General features: G+C 43.7%; 2 protein-coding genes across 10 annotated transcripts; one reads left to right on the top strand and one right to left on the bottom strand.

Annotated features, from left to right (window-relative positions):
- Nucleotides 1–8,551: 8,551 nt before the first annotated feature.
- LOC120682387 (protein PRRC2C-like) lies at nt 8,552–11,166 on the top strand. 9 transcript variants are annotated; one of them, XM_039964263.1, is made up of 5 exons: nt 8,552–8,809; nt 8,904–8,970; nt 9,077–9,136; nt 9,734–9,834; nt 10,817–11,166. In XM_039964263.1, exons 1-5 carry the CDS (start codon nt 8,603–8,605, stop codon nt 10,847–10,849), a joined length of 468 nt encoding a protein of 155 aa, XP_039820197.1. In that variant the 5' UTR covers nt 8,552–8,602; the 3' UTR covers nt 10,850–11,166. The 9 variants fall into 9 exon arrangements, 5 of the variants coding, with proteins under 5 accessions (XP_039820197.1, XP_039820193.1, XP_039820196.1 ...); XM_039964259.1 differs by having other exon boundaries at nt 8,552–8,970; nt 9,064–9,136; nt 9,727–9,834; XR_005678389.1 differs by lacking the exon at nt 10,817–11,166 and having other exon boundaries at nt 8,552–8,970; nt 9,093–9,136; nt 9,734–10,344.
- Nucleotides 11,167–12,417: 1,251 nt separating this feature from the next.
- Nucleotides 12,418–13,848, bottom strand: LOC120680995 (cytochrome P450 89A2-like). The gene has a single exon (XM_039962555.1). The coding sequence runs from the start codon at nt 13,846–13,848 to the stop codon at nt 12,418–12,420; it is 1,431 nt and encodes a 476-aa protein (XP_039818489.1).
- Between the last annotated feature and the right edge of the window lie 384 nt (nt 13,849–14,232).

Here is a 14,232-nt window from a genome sequence, read left to right as displayed (position 1 = left end):
AAGGAAATTGAGGCAACAAAGGTGAAGACACATTGAAGATGATATTCATACACATGAGGGAAGGACTTCAAGAATTGCAAGATGGTCCATCTTCTCCTTCCACGCCTAGCATCATGCTAAGCATGGGGGAGGATTTCGTGGACAAGAAAGAAAGATCTCATGGAGTAAGATAATCACGGTTGCCACAAGATGCTCATGATTCTTCTTCCATGCTTAGCACAATGCTTAAGTATGGGGGAGGCCGCGCTACACTTCATTACGAGCATCGAGAAGGACGGTAATTCTTCCTCAACTCTCTCTTTTTCTAAATGCTTGTACATATATTCCTTCAACCATAAATGCAACCTTTGTATATCTCTCCCTATAATAACATGTCTACTAGGAGTACAACCTAGATTTGTTTTTGTTTTCAATGAATGATAACCACCATCACTTTGTGCTCACCACATTGATACATTTTGACAATGCCTTATGCTTATGGAAAAATGATGAAAGTTGCTGCTTTGTTTTACCTACGCTATGTTGTATATGACTTGACCATTTGCTCTCAATTAAATGGAATTAAAATGATTAAATATTGGCTCTTTTATTTGTGGAGGTTAAATGACTAAATTCTAGACCCACATATTCTATGTTGCTTTTTGATTTAAGTCTACCGATGACCTTACACCTTGTCTTGTTTAATTTGAAAACTTAATTCATATGCTATCTACATTTGTGAATCTCTCGCAAAGTCCTACCTACCAAAGCCTATACATATATATTCTTTCATGATGAAACCTTTAGATTGCAAACTTATATTTTGATGAGTTGGATTAAGATTGATTTCTTTGGTATGAGACTAAGAAGCTAGTCATTCTTTTTTTTTTTTTGTGTAACCTTCTTTCTGCTAGCCTATTTATCCATGCATTGTGAGTTTCTACTTCGGGAATTTTGCAAACCTCGCTGGATATCCACCCTAAACCAAAAATATCTTTTTGTGATTATCTCCTTGACCACAACCCAATTTGAGTATGCATTATCATTTCGACGGAATCAAAAGAATCAAGGGCACCATATAAAGAAAAGTTTTGGGAGACAAGGCTCCCCGGAGATTCAAGAGGTTCTACGAAGAAGAAGGTGAATTTGAGATACTTACCCTAGCTAGTTGGTTCTCCCACTATTCATACTCGAGGACGAGCATTCGTTCAAGCATGGGGGATGGCTGGATAAATATTCTATGTTATCAAAAGTTCTAAGGAGCAAAAATGAAAAAAAAGAGGAGAATAGAAAAATGAAAGAAAAAAGAGAAGAATAAAATCCTCCTTAGTTCTTTTTGGCTTCATTAATTTTCCAAGTTACTTTGAAGAACTATTCCATACTCAAATCTTCCAACCATATGCAATCCGATAACGAGAACTTCATTTGTGTCTCGGGATCATCCATTTGCCACTTGCACATGTCCACCTATCTAAATGTGTGTGTTTCATCTTTCTCCCTCTCCAACATTATTTTCCAATGGCCTTTTTGACAAGTCTCAGTAAATCCAATAGATCTCTCTCTTAGTTTGACAATATTTCAGATATAATGTTTTGTTAGGATTGTTTTTACCTACCAAGCTCCACATAAGCCTTCCACTTTTATATATGAGTAGAATAGGTTGAAGACAATCTAATGTAGGCTTGAGAGACTTGATGAGATGAGTATTTCCATGATCTTTTGCAAGAGAACCTCACTTATGTTTGATATGCATTCTTTTGAAAACTCTTCACGATGAAACAAGGTAAAGGTTTGAAGTTCACTTAAGTTTGAGAGCATTGCATTTATTTATTATTGTGGCTTATTCTTTAATTGCTAGTCTATCTTCCATAATTAAAAAGTGCTATATACTTGAACTTAAATGCTAAATACTTGAGGGAGCAATATGTCTTGTTATGTATGACTAAGTGCAGAGAGGACATTGAGGGGCAACGCTGATTTCTTTATAAGCAAAGCTCCTGGACTTACTCGAGGACGAGCAAGGTTTAAGCATGGGGGGAATGTTGGCGCTCCTTAAGTACCTATTTTATCCCTTGTTTATCCTTGATAATGGCATGAATTTAATATCAAAATCACTAACCGTCCTAACCCCGGCCTAATTATTGGTCATTTTCACATTTGCACATATATTTTGGAGGAACTTCGTTTTTGCAGGTTTTTGGCCTATTTTGGAGCATGAAACGACGAGGCCCGTGATCGAGCGCTAACACAGAGAATGACGAATGCCAAAGCCCAAAGGAAGGACCAAAGCCCATGTTGATTCGAAGCCCATTCATGCACATCCATCCTCCAAGAGAGCCCAAAGGACCAAGCCCACGAAGATGAGATCAAGATACTTCGGGATTAAGCAAAGCAAATGAAGATTTAAGGAAGGATTCTCTATCCTATCCTTTCCTCGAAGATATCTCCAAGATAACGACGTCCAAAGGGGTGCAATCGTGAAGGACATAAACTCTAGAAGATGCGAGGTGTCTACACACGAAAGATGAGACCGAGGTGGGCCCGAAAGAGGGTAGGCCGGCCGGCCTAGGCCCATGAGCCGGCCGGCCTAGCCCGTTTCCGAGGCGGTTCGGCCTCCCCTTCGACCGATGGTTTCCTCGGCTCATAAATAGCTCGCACCTTATTCAACTCGCAGCATCCATCCACCCAGAACTCGACGAAAATCTAGGGCCAAGACCGGAGGGAGACGACGGCCGCCGCAAGTCTTCGAAGTTGCCTAGGAGATGGCTTAGGCCGCCCCTAGCCGCCATGGCCTCCCTGCGTGGTTGTGCCATGGTGGAGTTCATGAGCTAGTTGGAGTCGTCAATGGTATGTACTCGGTGGTGACGATCCAAACGAATCTATTATGTGAGTAATGATAATCATGTCTTCTGAATATTTTAGCGACCATGTTCTCTCTTTCGATTTCATTCTTTTCTTTGGGTTTGCTTCATCCTAGATCTATTATCGAGATAGATCGCTTAGCATGATCTTGTAGTCATGGTGGCTAGAGGTTCATGGCGGAACTACCAAAGGGGGTTCGACTTGCTTCAGGGTGCTTTCGTCCAAACGGGGGGGGCGTCGTGACAGGGCGTTGCTTTAAGTAGATGGGGTATCGAAGGATCGGATTGGAGATTTTGGGTTTAAAGATGCCATTGATTGAGATGTATGATTTATTTGCTCGTTAGCTTGAACTACAACTAGATGACAATAGGCCTAGTCATGTCTTTGGTTTTGCTATGGTTACGCCTATGTTCATGGATGAGATCAACCTTTACACAACACTCATATCTATTAAAAGTTACTCTATATGTGCAATTCATGCTTCATGTTAGGATAGATCCATTAGATTAGATGGAAAACCTTGGGTAGTTCTTTGTCGATCCACGGATTGATAAACCTGGGGGGAATACTCTAAGGGAAAAGCTACACGATCCCGTGCGCTTGCAGTATATAAATTGGGTCGCTAAGGAGCGTCAACACTAGTCATGGGTTGTCGATGAAACACATCATGTCATTTTTTTAGGGATATCGTTCCAAAAAAGAGGCTGGTAATCTTATCAAAATATTACCTGCCACGTATAAATATAAAATTACTCCAAATATGTCACGATGTCTTAGACCCTTCTTTCCAAATTATAGGATTGGATACAAGGCTCGGGGGCTACTGGGTATATGTGGCATCAAAAATTTGTTTTCTGAAAGTATATGAAAATATTTGATTAAATTCAAAATTCAAGATGGACCCTCAGCCCGAATTCTTCAATTTAACCTAAGGCTCGGAGGATACTCTATATGGAGTGCGATTATTCATTGCACTCTGCATATATAAAGATTTTTCACTCGACGGCGTCAAGACTACTTGAGCAGAAGCACCACACAACCTTGGTGCAGTTCAAGAAGTACTCGGAAGGCGTGCTCTATGTGAAGTTTAGAAACTACTCAATGATGGCTTTAGAAGTACTCGAAGATTCGCGACTACTCGACTGTGAAGAGCTCGGGGGCTTGTCAGACCCGAGGCCACGGGATACCTGACATAGCGCAGATCAGTACCGTATATGAGATGGGGCATGTCTCATAGCATGCGTCATATAACTAGACTATATACAAAGAAACCACCCGAGTAGTAGTCGCGATAGACTCCTAGGCTCATATCGATCTAGGGTTTTATGTAACCCTGCTCCCCCGATCTATATAAGGGCGGTCAGGGACCCCTCCAAAGCATAGACACCCTAGTCATATTCATCTACCCCTAAGGCAATACAAACCACCAAACATGATGTAGGGTATTACGAAATTGGCAGCCTGAATCTGTCTAAACCCTTGTGTTTCTTATACTATCATGTTTTTTATCTCAGCGACTTTCCACGATCATCCATCTACATAAGGGTATCCCTAGGTAGACATGACGGTAAAACACCAACAAGCATTTTACCCATGAGTATTCCAGGGTGTCGTATTTATATTTACGCAGGTAAGATGGTTGCTAATTAATAGTTAAGTTAATGATTAATTCTTGATTAAATATTCAATTTTATAAATAGGGGTAAGAAAATATGTGGATACATGGTATTGTGACACACAAGTTAATCAAGCTCAAACACAAGAAAAGGATAAGGCAAAGAGAAAGGAACAAGAAAGCTATTCAGGATTTATGTACTGTTGTGGAATTGGCCCAATCTTCTGATAGGTATGTTTAATTTGATGAGTGGAGACTCGACATTGGAAATCCAAGCTTCTAATTCAGACATGATTCAAAGTGCTGCAACTATTACAATGCTGCTCCACTGGTTATCAACCAATCACAATTTGAATGACCTTGTCAAGAAGGTTTTTCCTGCAAGCGAATCGAAGAATTCAAGCAAGAAAGGGTAAATACACAATCTAATATTGCAGATGTGGATGAAGAAAAGATGAATATGAGGTTCGAGTTCTGATTACAAAAGGACTAATTTCCATGGTGTATAATAAGAATGGGGATCTAATTCACAGCAAAAGGACTTGACGTCACAGTTACAATGAATGATGTCTATTTCTCAATGGAAAACTAAACTCAACAAAACCCAAACCCTAATATGGTGGAAGCTACTGAGTTTATTGTAGAGAGGAAAATATCCTATGGTTGAAGTGCGACAGGGGGGGCATCCACGACCTGGGCTTAAGGCCCAACACGAAATAAAAATTTTATCGTTAGCTTTCCAATGCATCAAAGAACGCTTCGTTTTAATGTTGTATGAGGTAGATGTGCCTGTTTCCATACAGGGTGGTCTACTGAATCCAAACCGAACACGAAGTCCAAGTTGATGACATCTTGTTACTTGGCGAGGGGCATGGCTCGTGCATATCCACCTTGATGATGTCCTCACCATCCTCCATTTCTTGAATTGGAGTCAGTCCTTAACTCCATCCCACCATCAAACTCCTACAAAATGTTAGTGACAGAAGGACACAAATTGCTAGACATAGGATTATGATCATGTGAAAACAGAACACATCTACAAAGCATCGTATGGCATGGTGCAGATTGAACATAATTTTCAGCATTCAGAGATGTTTTAGCCATTAAAGCACCTCCCTTCAATTTAATTTCTGTGGTTGTAGCACCAGAGGGTTCTAAAGAATAATCATTCTTAGAATTTCAGCAAGCTCTTTGTCATGTTTTATAATTTCAGTAGGTGTTAAAGGCAGTAACACAATTTTCTTTCCCTTTTGCAGCAATGAATATGTATTCGATTCTACCATGGTGTAAAGCATTAGTGTCATATTCCCATTGATGTCCTAATAAAAGTGTACATGCTTGCTATTATGACCGGCATTAACTATGCCAAGCACCAGCCAAGTGACTAGGTGGGCCACGTTTGTTAGAGGGCTAATGGCCCAATAACATCTATTCTTGTTGTTCTGACACTATTGCATTTTTACTATCCATTGGAGCAATGGCTCTATGGAGTTGTTGGGCTATATAAGGGCCTCACCTCGGGTCATTTGAGGTTGCTGGAGATGTGTGAAGCTACCCACATGCTGAAGAAGCTCTTCAAGCGATTAAAGAGCTCATTGATCAGATCCTTAGGTTTAGCACAAGCTTTGTGAATGAGAGTGCTAGGCTACCTCAAGATTGAGTGAGTGTGCAAGGTGTAGTTTCCTTGTGGCTGCTTCTAGAGTGAACAACAACTTGTATCTCGGTGTGCTGGCCCCTTGGTGTCTTGACTCAACGGCAAGTCTTCGACCCTCTAGCTTGGTGTGGAGCGGCGTCGACGATCATGTGTGGTGGGACATGTAGACCCAATCCTTCATGGAGAAGCTTCTTAGTGGAAAGCGGGATCAAGGTGACCGGGAGACTTGGCATGAGCCTTGGTGGCCTAGCCTTTGTGGCAAGTCAAGAGGTCCCTTGAAGAGACTTGGTGACCATGAAGCGATACTCTTGTTAAGTGCTTCATCAATATGGACTAGGGGTGGCTTATTACCTACCAATACCACAAGATAAATCCTTATGTCAAGAGTTTGTTTCCTCTCATCCCACTACAACCAAATCAGATGGTAGCTACACTTGCATTGTTATGCTATTAAAAGCGTGTCAACATTTTGTGTGGTTCCACTATTAGATATGGTTGTTGATGCATTTCAGCAAGGGTTTCGAAACTTACAACTTAGATACGTTTTTAAACCGGTATTGACACGTTTTATTAAAACACTAGCAATCTTAGTATCTAGATACGTTACTAGATAGTGTTGACATGTCTTAAGGAAGCGCATCAAAAACTTGCTGCTGATGCACATATTGGCTTACAGGTAGAAGTGTTATTAGTACAATTTTTTATCTGTCTCAAGAAATAAATTAGTGTCTTTTTTTTGAAAAATGTAAAAAAACAATAATGCTGTCCTTCAAACCTGCAACATCCAGATATGAAAAAGCTCTTAGCATACCAACTAAGAAGCACAATCGACCATGTCTTCTTTTATATATTTTATAAATATATGGTCCATCAAAGTAACAAGAAAATCTATACATCGGGTCTTCCTCCTTTGTCGAATCTATTTCGTGAGTCGTGACTGATGCTGCACCTCTAGTGAGTGCGAAGGTCCCCTCCCATGATCCTGTCTCTATTCCTCAACGTGTTGGCAGCATCTGTGCAAAATAAAGATCAAGACTTGCACTGTTCATGGTCCGGTTTCACCAGTTTCTGGTTAAAAACCAACCCAAGCCATGAGGGAGGTCAGTTAGCGGGTTAGAAGCCAGTGGGTTGAACGGTTAACAATTTGTAGCTATTTATAGCTGCGATTCGCTGTCAGCAGTGAGTACCAGCCTAGAAGGGACAGCTCGTGCCGCCGCCGCATGGAGGGCGGGCAACACCAAGCCACGCGTTGGTATTGCCACTTGCCAGCAGGACGCACTGCCGCACGACCTCTGACTCCACACCAGAGATGAAGCCCTGCAACTGTGGCCAGCGAGGAGGACAGCATCAGGCTATGGCAAGTGAGTCCGTGCGTTGATGGGGGCATGGTTGCTAGAGTGACGAGGAGCGGATTACGTGATTCAAACCAGCCTCAAACCAACCCGTGCATGGTCTTAAGAAGCGGTTTAACATGGGCTGGTTACATGGGTTGGCCAGTCCATGGCAGCACTTCGATCAAGAAGTAGATGATAAAACAATTAAAAGCGATCCAAGTACCATTGAATTGGTTGGTGCGCAAGGGTTAGCTAGCTTTGATGTTAATTAGGGGACCCTGGTTCGAATCCTCAATCCCCCCTTTTTTCATAATTATTGATCCTGCATACGTTTCACTAAAGCGTCTCATATTTTCTAAATACGTTTAAACAATCGTCTCTACAAATCTTGACACGGTCCATGCGGAGACGCTCCTGGTAAAATGTATCTACACACCACTAGCAACGAAATAAAGAGTAGCTATCCCAAAATTAAAGCGTGTCTACATGGGTTTTTTCTATTAGTGTCCTCTCTTTGCGTTTCCGCAACTTTTGATAAAACTGTCAATAGGTTGCAAAACTTATTAGGTTCCAACTAGTTGGACCATAGAAGCACATCTAGATAGCATAATCTAGTTTATATTTTGTGCATAATTAGTTTGAGTCATTGGTTAAGGTTTAAAGTTTGCCTAATTCACCCCCTCTGCCTTTTAGGCAGGAGCACCAATTCCTTTCAATTATTACCCCACCCAAAGGCATGCTAAGTTAGAACATCCTTGTAGTCATGCATAATTAAGTAGTTATCCACGGAAGCAAAAGAAATTACCTCAGGGTTGGTTCCTTTTCACTACTGCAGAATACATCATTGCCAACGCCCCATCACTGCCGGTTTATTTCGAACCGACGGTGATAGTCTATCACCGCCGGTTCCAAATGGACCCAGCGGTGATGCTTACGTATCACCGCCGGTTCGTAATACGACCCGGCGGTGATGCTCTCGACAACATCACCGTCGAGTCGTATTACGAACCGGCGGTGATACGTAAGCATCACCGCCGGGTTGTAATATGACCCGACGGTGATGTGTTCTCCGCCTATTTTTTTTCATTCTCCCCTCCCCCTCTCTCTCTCCGGTATTTTTTTCCTCCCCCATTCCCATTCCTCCTCCCGCGCCCTCCCATGACGGCGGCGCCGGCCCTCCGTTTAGGGGCTCGCAGTGCCTCCACGCCGCCAGCCACCGGAGATCCCCTTCCTCCCACGCCAGCTCGCGTACCCAAATCGCGACGCCGTCTCCTCCCACCGCGAATCGGGGCGCCCCTCCTCTCTTCAAGGCTGCTGCCGCCCTCCACGCTGGCGGAGAGGAAGGCCGTCCCCCTCGCATCACCTTCCCCCTACCCGACGCGGGCTCGCCGCGCCTCACTCCCCCACCTGAAGCTCGGACCCTTCGCGCCTCCCGTGCGCCACTCGACGCCGCCTCCGGCGCGAGACCCCACAGCCCGACGCTTCCGAGACCGCGGCGCCTCCAAGCTCCTCCACCGCACGACTTGGTGAGAAATCCAGCGACTCCAAGCTCCACCGTCCCCCTCACATTTGATTTTATATTTGTTGGGATTCGATTCGCAACTGTTCGTTCACAAAAGTTTGGATCGTCGGCCTCGGCGGCTTCCAGATCGGCATCAAACCGTCAAGGACCTCTACAACGGCATCCGCGAGGTACGTGTCCGCAAGATGGGTGTGCGTATTTGACACTGATTCCGATTTTCTGGTTTGCCCTCTAATCTGTATGGGAATTCCTCATTGCTCGATCTGCAGCCTGTATAGACAAGTTTTGTATTTCATAGTCAAGCTAATTGCACGTTCTGATGCTAATTTACTTGAATGGAGCAGATAATCTTGTCGTGAAAAAATAGAACAGATTTAGTTAGCTTATGGTATGGTATGCAGTTGGAAATTGATTTGTTTAGAGTTAAGGTGCGAACATGGTCCTTGTTCATTTGTCTTATTTAGAGCAGATAATCTTATTTAGAGTTTAGAGAAGATAATCTTATTTATTGAGGGATTATACAGGCTTCCAAGTGATAAAAACAGGCCTTGCTCCCTGTTTGGTTCCTGTTTTTGTTTTATCACAATTTGGGTAGTGGTGTGTGGGAGGAACAGCCTGCTTGATCCAAGTGATAAAAACAGCCTGCTTGATCTGATTGGTTCCTGTTTTTGTTTGATCAGAATCTGGGGCAAGAATCATAACTCACACTGGCGTTGATATTATTTTATTTGCAATTTCATTTAATGAATTGGCTGGACAGCATGCAGATCAAGATGCTGCAATGCAAGGGGGTAAATGGCTGTGGACGAAAAGGAGGATGGCAGATCATCCAATCTTATCGTTGACAACTGGCTCTATCAGACCCCAGGTATTTTGTCCTAGACAAGATTTTACAACTGCGAGTGATAGAACATGAAATTGCTATGATGATATGTCTGAACATGGAAATAGACAAGATTTTTATTTAAAAGGTGATTTTTTTCATTAGGGAAATGGAAATTTTGTTATAGTTGTATTAACAAATTTTGTTATAGTTGTATCAGCTAGCTTAGTAGTAGCTGATAGGTTGAATGCATGTTTAAGTAATGAGATGAGATTACCTAATATAATTCAGTTAAGCTAATAACTGAATCTGCTTGTTTAAGTAATGATAGGTTGAATGCATGTTTAAGTAATGAGATGAGATTACCTAATATAGTTATATTAACAAATTTTGTTATAGTTGTATCAGCTAGCTTAGTAGTAGCTGATAGGTTGAATGCATGTTTAAGTAATGAGATGAGATTACCTAATATAATTCAGTTAAGCTAATAACTGAATCTGCTTGTTCTTGAGCAAATGAGGTGTTCCACAATGATGCAATATTATTATATGAAAATATTTTTTTATGGGAAAAAGGTCTTCACCGCCGGTTCGTGTCTTCAACCGGCGGTGTTGATGTTCCCATCACCAACGGTTCCAAATACGAACCGGCGGTGTTGATGTCCCCATCACCAACGGTTCTGGAATCGGCGGTGATGGCCCCGCTATCACCAACGACTTAAATCCAATGGTACCCAAAACCGTTGGTGATGGGGTTTAAGAACCGGCGGTGATAGGGGTGGCTGTAGTAGTGTTTAGTGAGATAATCTGCAAGCATATCACAATTTGGACTCCAGAATATGAATCCGTGAATGTCTATCCACTGCAATTGTAAACATAAGGGAAGAACAGTACGATCAGCTGGTTTAAGAATTATTTGATTTTATTATAAAGCTACAAGTACAAGAGGAAACATGCAGCAAAATCTCCATGCAGCTCTATCTGACAGAGAACTAGAACGTTTTATATGAGAATTCTTATGATAATAGGTAATGGATGACCTGACCTTAACCTCAAGGTAACATGAGAAAAGCTCCATCTGAGAAAGATGCTGCCTTTCCAAGGTCATCCAGAACAATCAAGCTCTTGTAAGTTCATGGCCATGAGAAGAAAGCAAGAGAAAAGGCATAAATTCATATTGTAACATGTAATATAATCGCAGAACAATAATTTCCCTTGTACAAAAATGGTAGTAGTATTCTTCAGACCTATACTATGTATTTACTTGTACCACCAAATCAAGTTGATTAGAGGCTGTGTAAATATAAAATATGTATCATGTACTTCCTTCACTTTGCAGCAATCACAAGCACAGGAAACACTATATCTATTTGAATTTCTTTTCTTTCTTTAACATCATATTTTCTGAAATTATCAGTCGTAACAGTTGTAGTCAAACCCAAAAGTAATCAGATCGTGTAGTACACAGACAAACCAAACATATCAGTAAAACATATTGAAATTGGATATTGCAAACATTAGTTAACAGTACTATCATAACAAATACAATAACGAAACAACCAGACTATTAGAAGCTCATCACAATGGTGCAGTATACTAATTAGTGCCACAGTTAATCAAATTGTGTGCTATATTATATATGACATATCATTCATTAATCAATCAGATAGAGACCAACTTGGCTCTTACTGAATAAGGTCACTGCTTCAAAACACATCACAACCGAATCGCAACATCTAGCATTCCAAATTCAAGCAAAGTGAAACAACAACTCGAGACAAATTTGATAAAAAATTTGGGTCCAAGCAGATACGATGGGCGGGAGCTTGTCATTGAAGATGAGGCTGTGCATCGCATCACTGATTGAGAGCTACATAGGTGATCACTGATAGGGTGTGTTGTCGATGAGACTTCTGAATATTGGTGACGTGTTTTATTCACCTGTGTCACCGATGTACGCACACAAGGGATGTGTTTTGCTTCATACCGAGAGAAGATATGTAGGTGACATGTCTCATTATGAAGTGTCACTAATGTCACATAGGTGACACATTGTTGTGTTGTGGCATAGTGTGTAGGGACGGGTCATGCCATCTCCCACCTCTATAAATGCATTTATAGAGGGTTGGGTGACTAGGAGAGCCGCACCTAGAAATGACCATCATTTTTAGAGGTGAATGATGGTATCACCCGTCCTAGAGATGCCATTTTCAGATGCAGGTGTGGCGTCCCACTGTCACCCACCCTTAAAAAGGTATTGCTAGGTACGGCTAGGAAGCTAATGGCCTCGTTTTGTGGAAGCGGGTCGCATTTTCAGCTGCCCCTAGAAAAAGGGACGTTACAAGCGGTCTTTTAGAAGTGCATTGCAGAACAAAGCGCTTTTTATTTTTCATACGACATCAGAAACAATTACAAAAAATTCCTTTGCCTTTTGTATTGTCCGTGAAAGTTAATTAGGATATGTTGTTTAATCTGAGAAACAGTGAACATTCAGTTTTACTGCTAGGCAGCAACAAGTCAATATGGAAATAATAGCAATCCAAAACATAATTATCCAAGCTGAACCCCCTCTATGACAACCTCACCTAGTTTCTTGTTTATACATTTATTGCTACCATCAGGTGGTGAATCACGTAGTCACCGTGTGTGGTGTGATACGAGCCCTGAGTGGCGTCTTCATCACCATGAAGAAGGCACGAAACTCCGTTAGGTCAATGCTGTCGCAGTTTGCCGGCAGTGACCACTCGAACTCACGCACGAGTGCTGCGAGGAAGCACCCTACTTGAACCATGCCCACCCCTACCCCAGGGCAATACCTCCGCCCTGCTCCGAACGGCAGCATCCTGATCTCCTTCGGCCCTGGCACAGGGCCCACGCCTTCCGCCTCACCGCCAGCGAGAAACCGCTCCGGGCAGAACTTGTCGGGGTCCATCCATGCCTTCGTGCTCCTCCCGATCTCGCGTATGTCAGCGACGAAGAGCACCGGCGCGCCATCAGCTGATGCTGCTGGTGTTCCACAAATCGCCGCGTCATCGGCGCTGACATCGCGCAAAATGAGCGGCACCGGTGAATGCAGCCGGAGGCTCTCGAGAATAACAGCCCGCAGGTACGGTAGGCGATGGAGGCTCTCCTCGGAGACCAATGTGCCCTTGCCATGAGGAACAGTACTAGTGATCTCATGGCGTAGCTTCTTCTGAATCTCCGGATGGATGGCCAAGTGGGCAAGCGTCCACTCGACACATGACACGGTCGACTCGGTGTTCGCGCCCAGGAACTCAAACACAAGCCTCACTATTTCCTTGTCCGTGAGCGGGCGCTTGCTTGTTGCCATGGCATCATCATCACTCACAGGGACGCGGAGGTCGAGGAGGGAGTCAACATAAGAGCGGATGCCGGTGGTGCCTCCATGGGTACGTCGAGACTTCTGCTGGGCTGCGATGACAGGGAGGACAATCTTGGATACCCGGCTGAATGTGCCGGAGAAGCGCAGCCACCGCCTCCAGTGCAGGAGCCTTGTCAACCTGCTTGATCCTGCTAACAAGGCACTGTCTTCCACGAAGGTGGTTATGAACTGCAGCACCTCACGCTCCATGGCACGCACATAGCACTCACCAACGCCATCGCCGAAGCAAATGCGCACCGTCAGCGCAAACGCGGCGGCGTGGAGGCTGTTCCGGACAACCGCTTCACCGGGGGCCTGGGTGGAGAGGTTGGCGATGAGTGCCGCGACGGCTTCCTGCCGGAATGGCAAGAGGAGACCGAGGCGTGTGGGGTGGAGGATGTCGGCCATGAGGTTCGCCCGAAGCGCCCGCCATGTCGGGCCATAGGGAACACTGTTTATGCTATGGCTTTCGCTGAAGTCCGCGGGATAGTGCGCTGTGGGGCGGTTGGAGAAGGCATCGGCGTGGTCACTTAGCATGAGCCGAGCGATATCAGGGTCGGTGACCACGGTGGGGGTGGGAGCAGGACGTGAATTCCTTGTGGTCAGACGGAAAATGGCAAGGAAGAGGAGAACGGCCAGCCCAAGGGTAAGGAGCAGCTGCACAACTAGTAGTTCCATAGCCTCTTGGTGCTGTAAGGGGGGAGTGTGCTGCTATTGGAGTTCAGGGTGGGATGCCATTTATAGAGAGATAATATATATGTTTCCTATTTTCACGAGACAGAGACAGCAGGGAAGCAGTCCTACTACCTAATTCATGCCGTGTATTTACGCTAGGTAGCAGATATTTTACCCTTTTCTATGTGTCCACACATAGAAAACTGCGCATGTGGTTGGTTTGAGGGTTGAAGAAAGTTGCGTTAGGTTAAATATATCCTCGAGGTGTTTGGCTTGAAGTGTGTTGGGTTAGGTAGGTTCATGCTGAAAGGGTATCCCATATATGCAGGTTCGTCCAGTCTACCTAACATGAGCGGATACGGATGACCCGCTTCGTCCTTGTGCACT

Source organism: Panicum virgatum, chromosome 7N, assembly GCF_016808335.1.
Source record: "Panicum virgatum strain AP13 chromosome 7N, P.virgatum_v5, whole genome shotgun sequence".
NCBI lineage: Eukaryota > Viridiplantae > Streptophyta > Magnoliopsida > Poales > Poaceae > Panicum > Panicum virgatum.
Note: the sequence above shows the minus strand (reverse complement) of the source record. Positions and strands in the feature narration are given on the sequence as shown.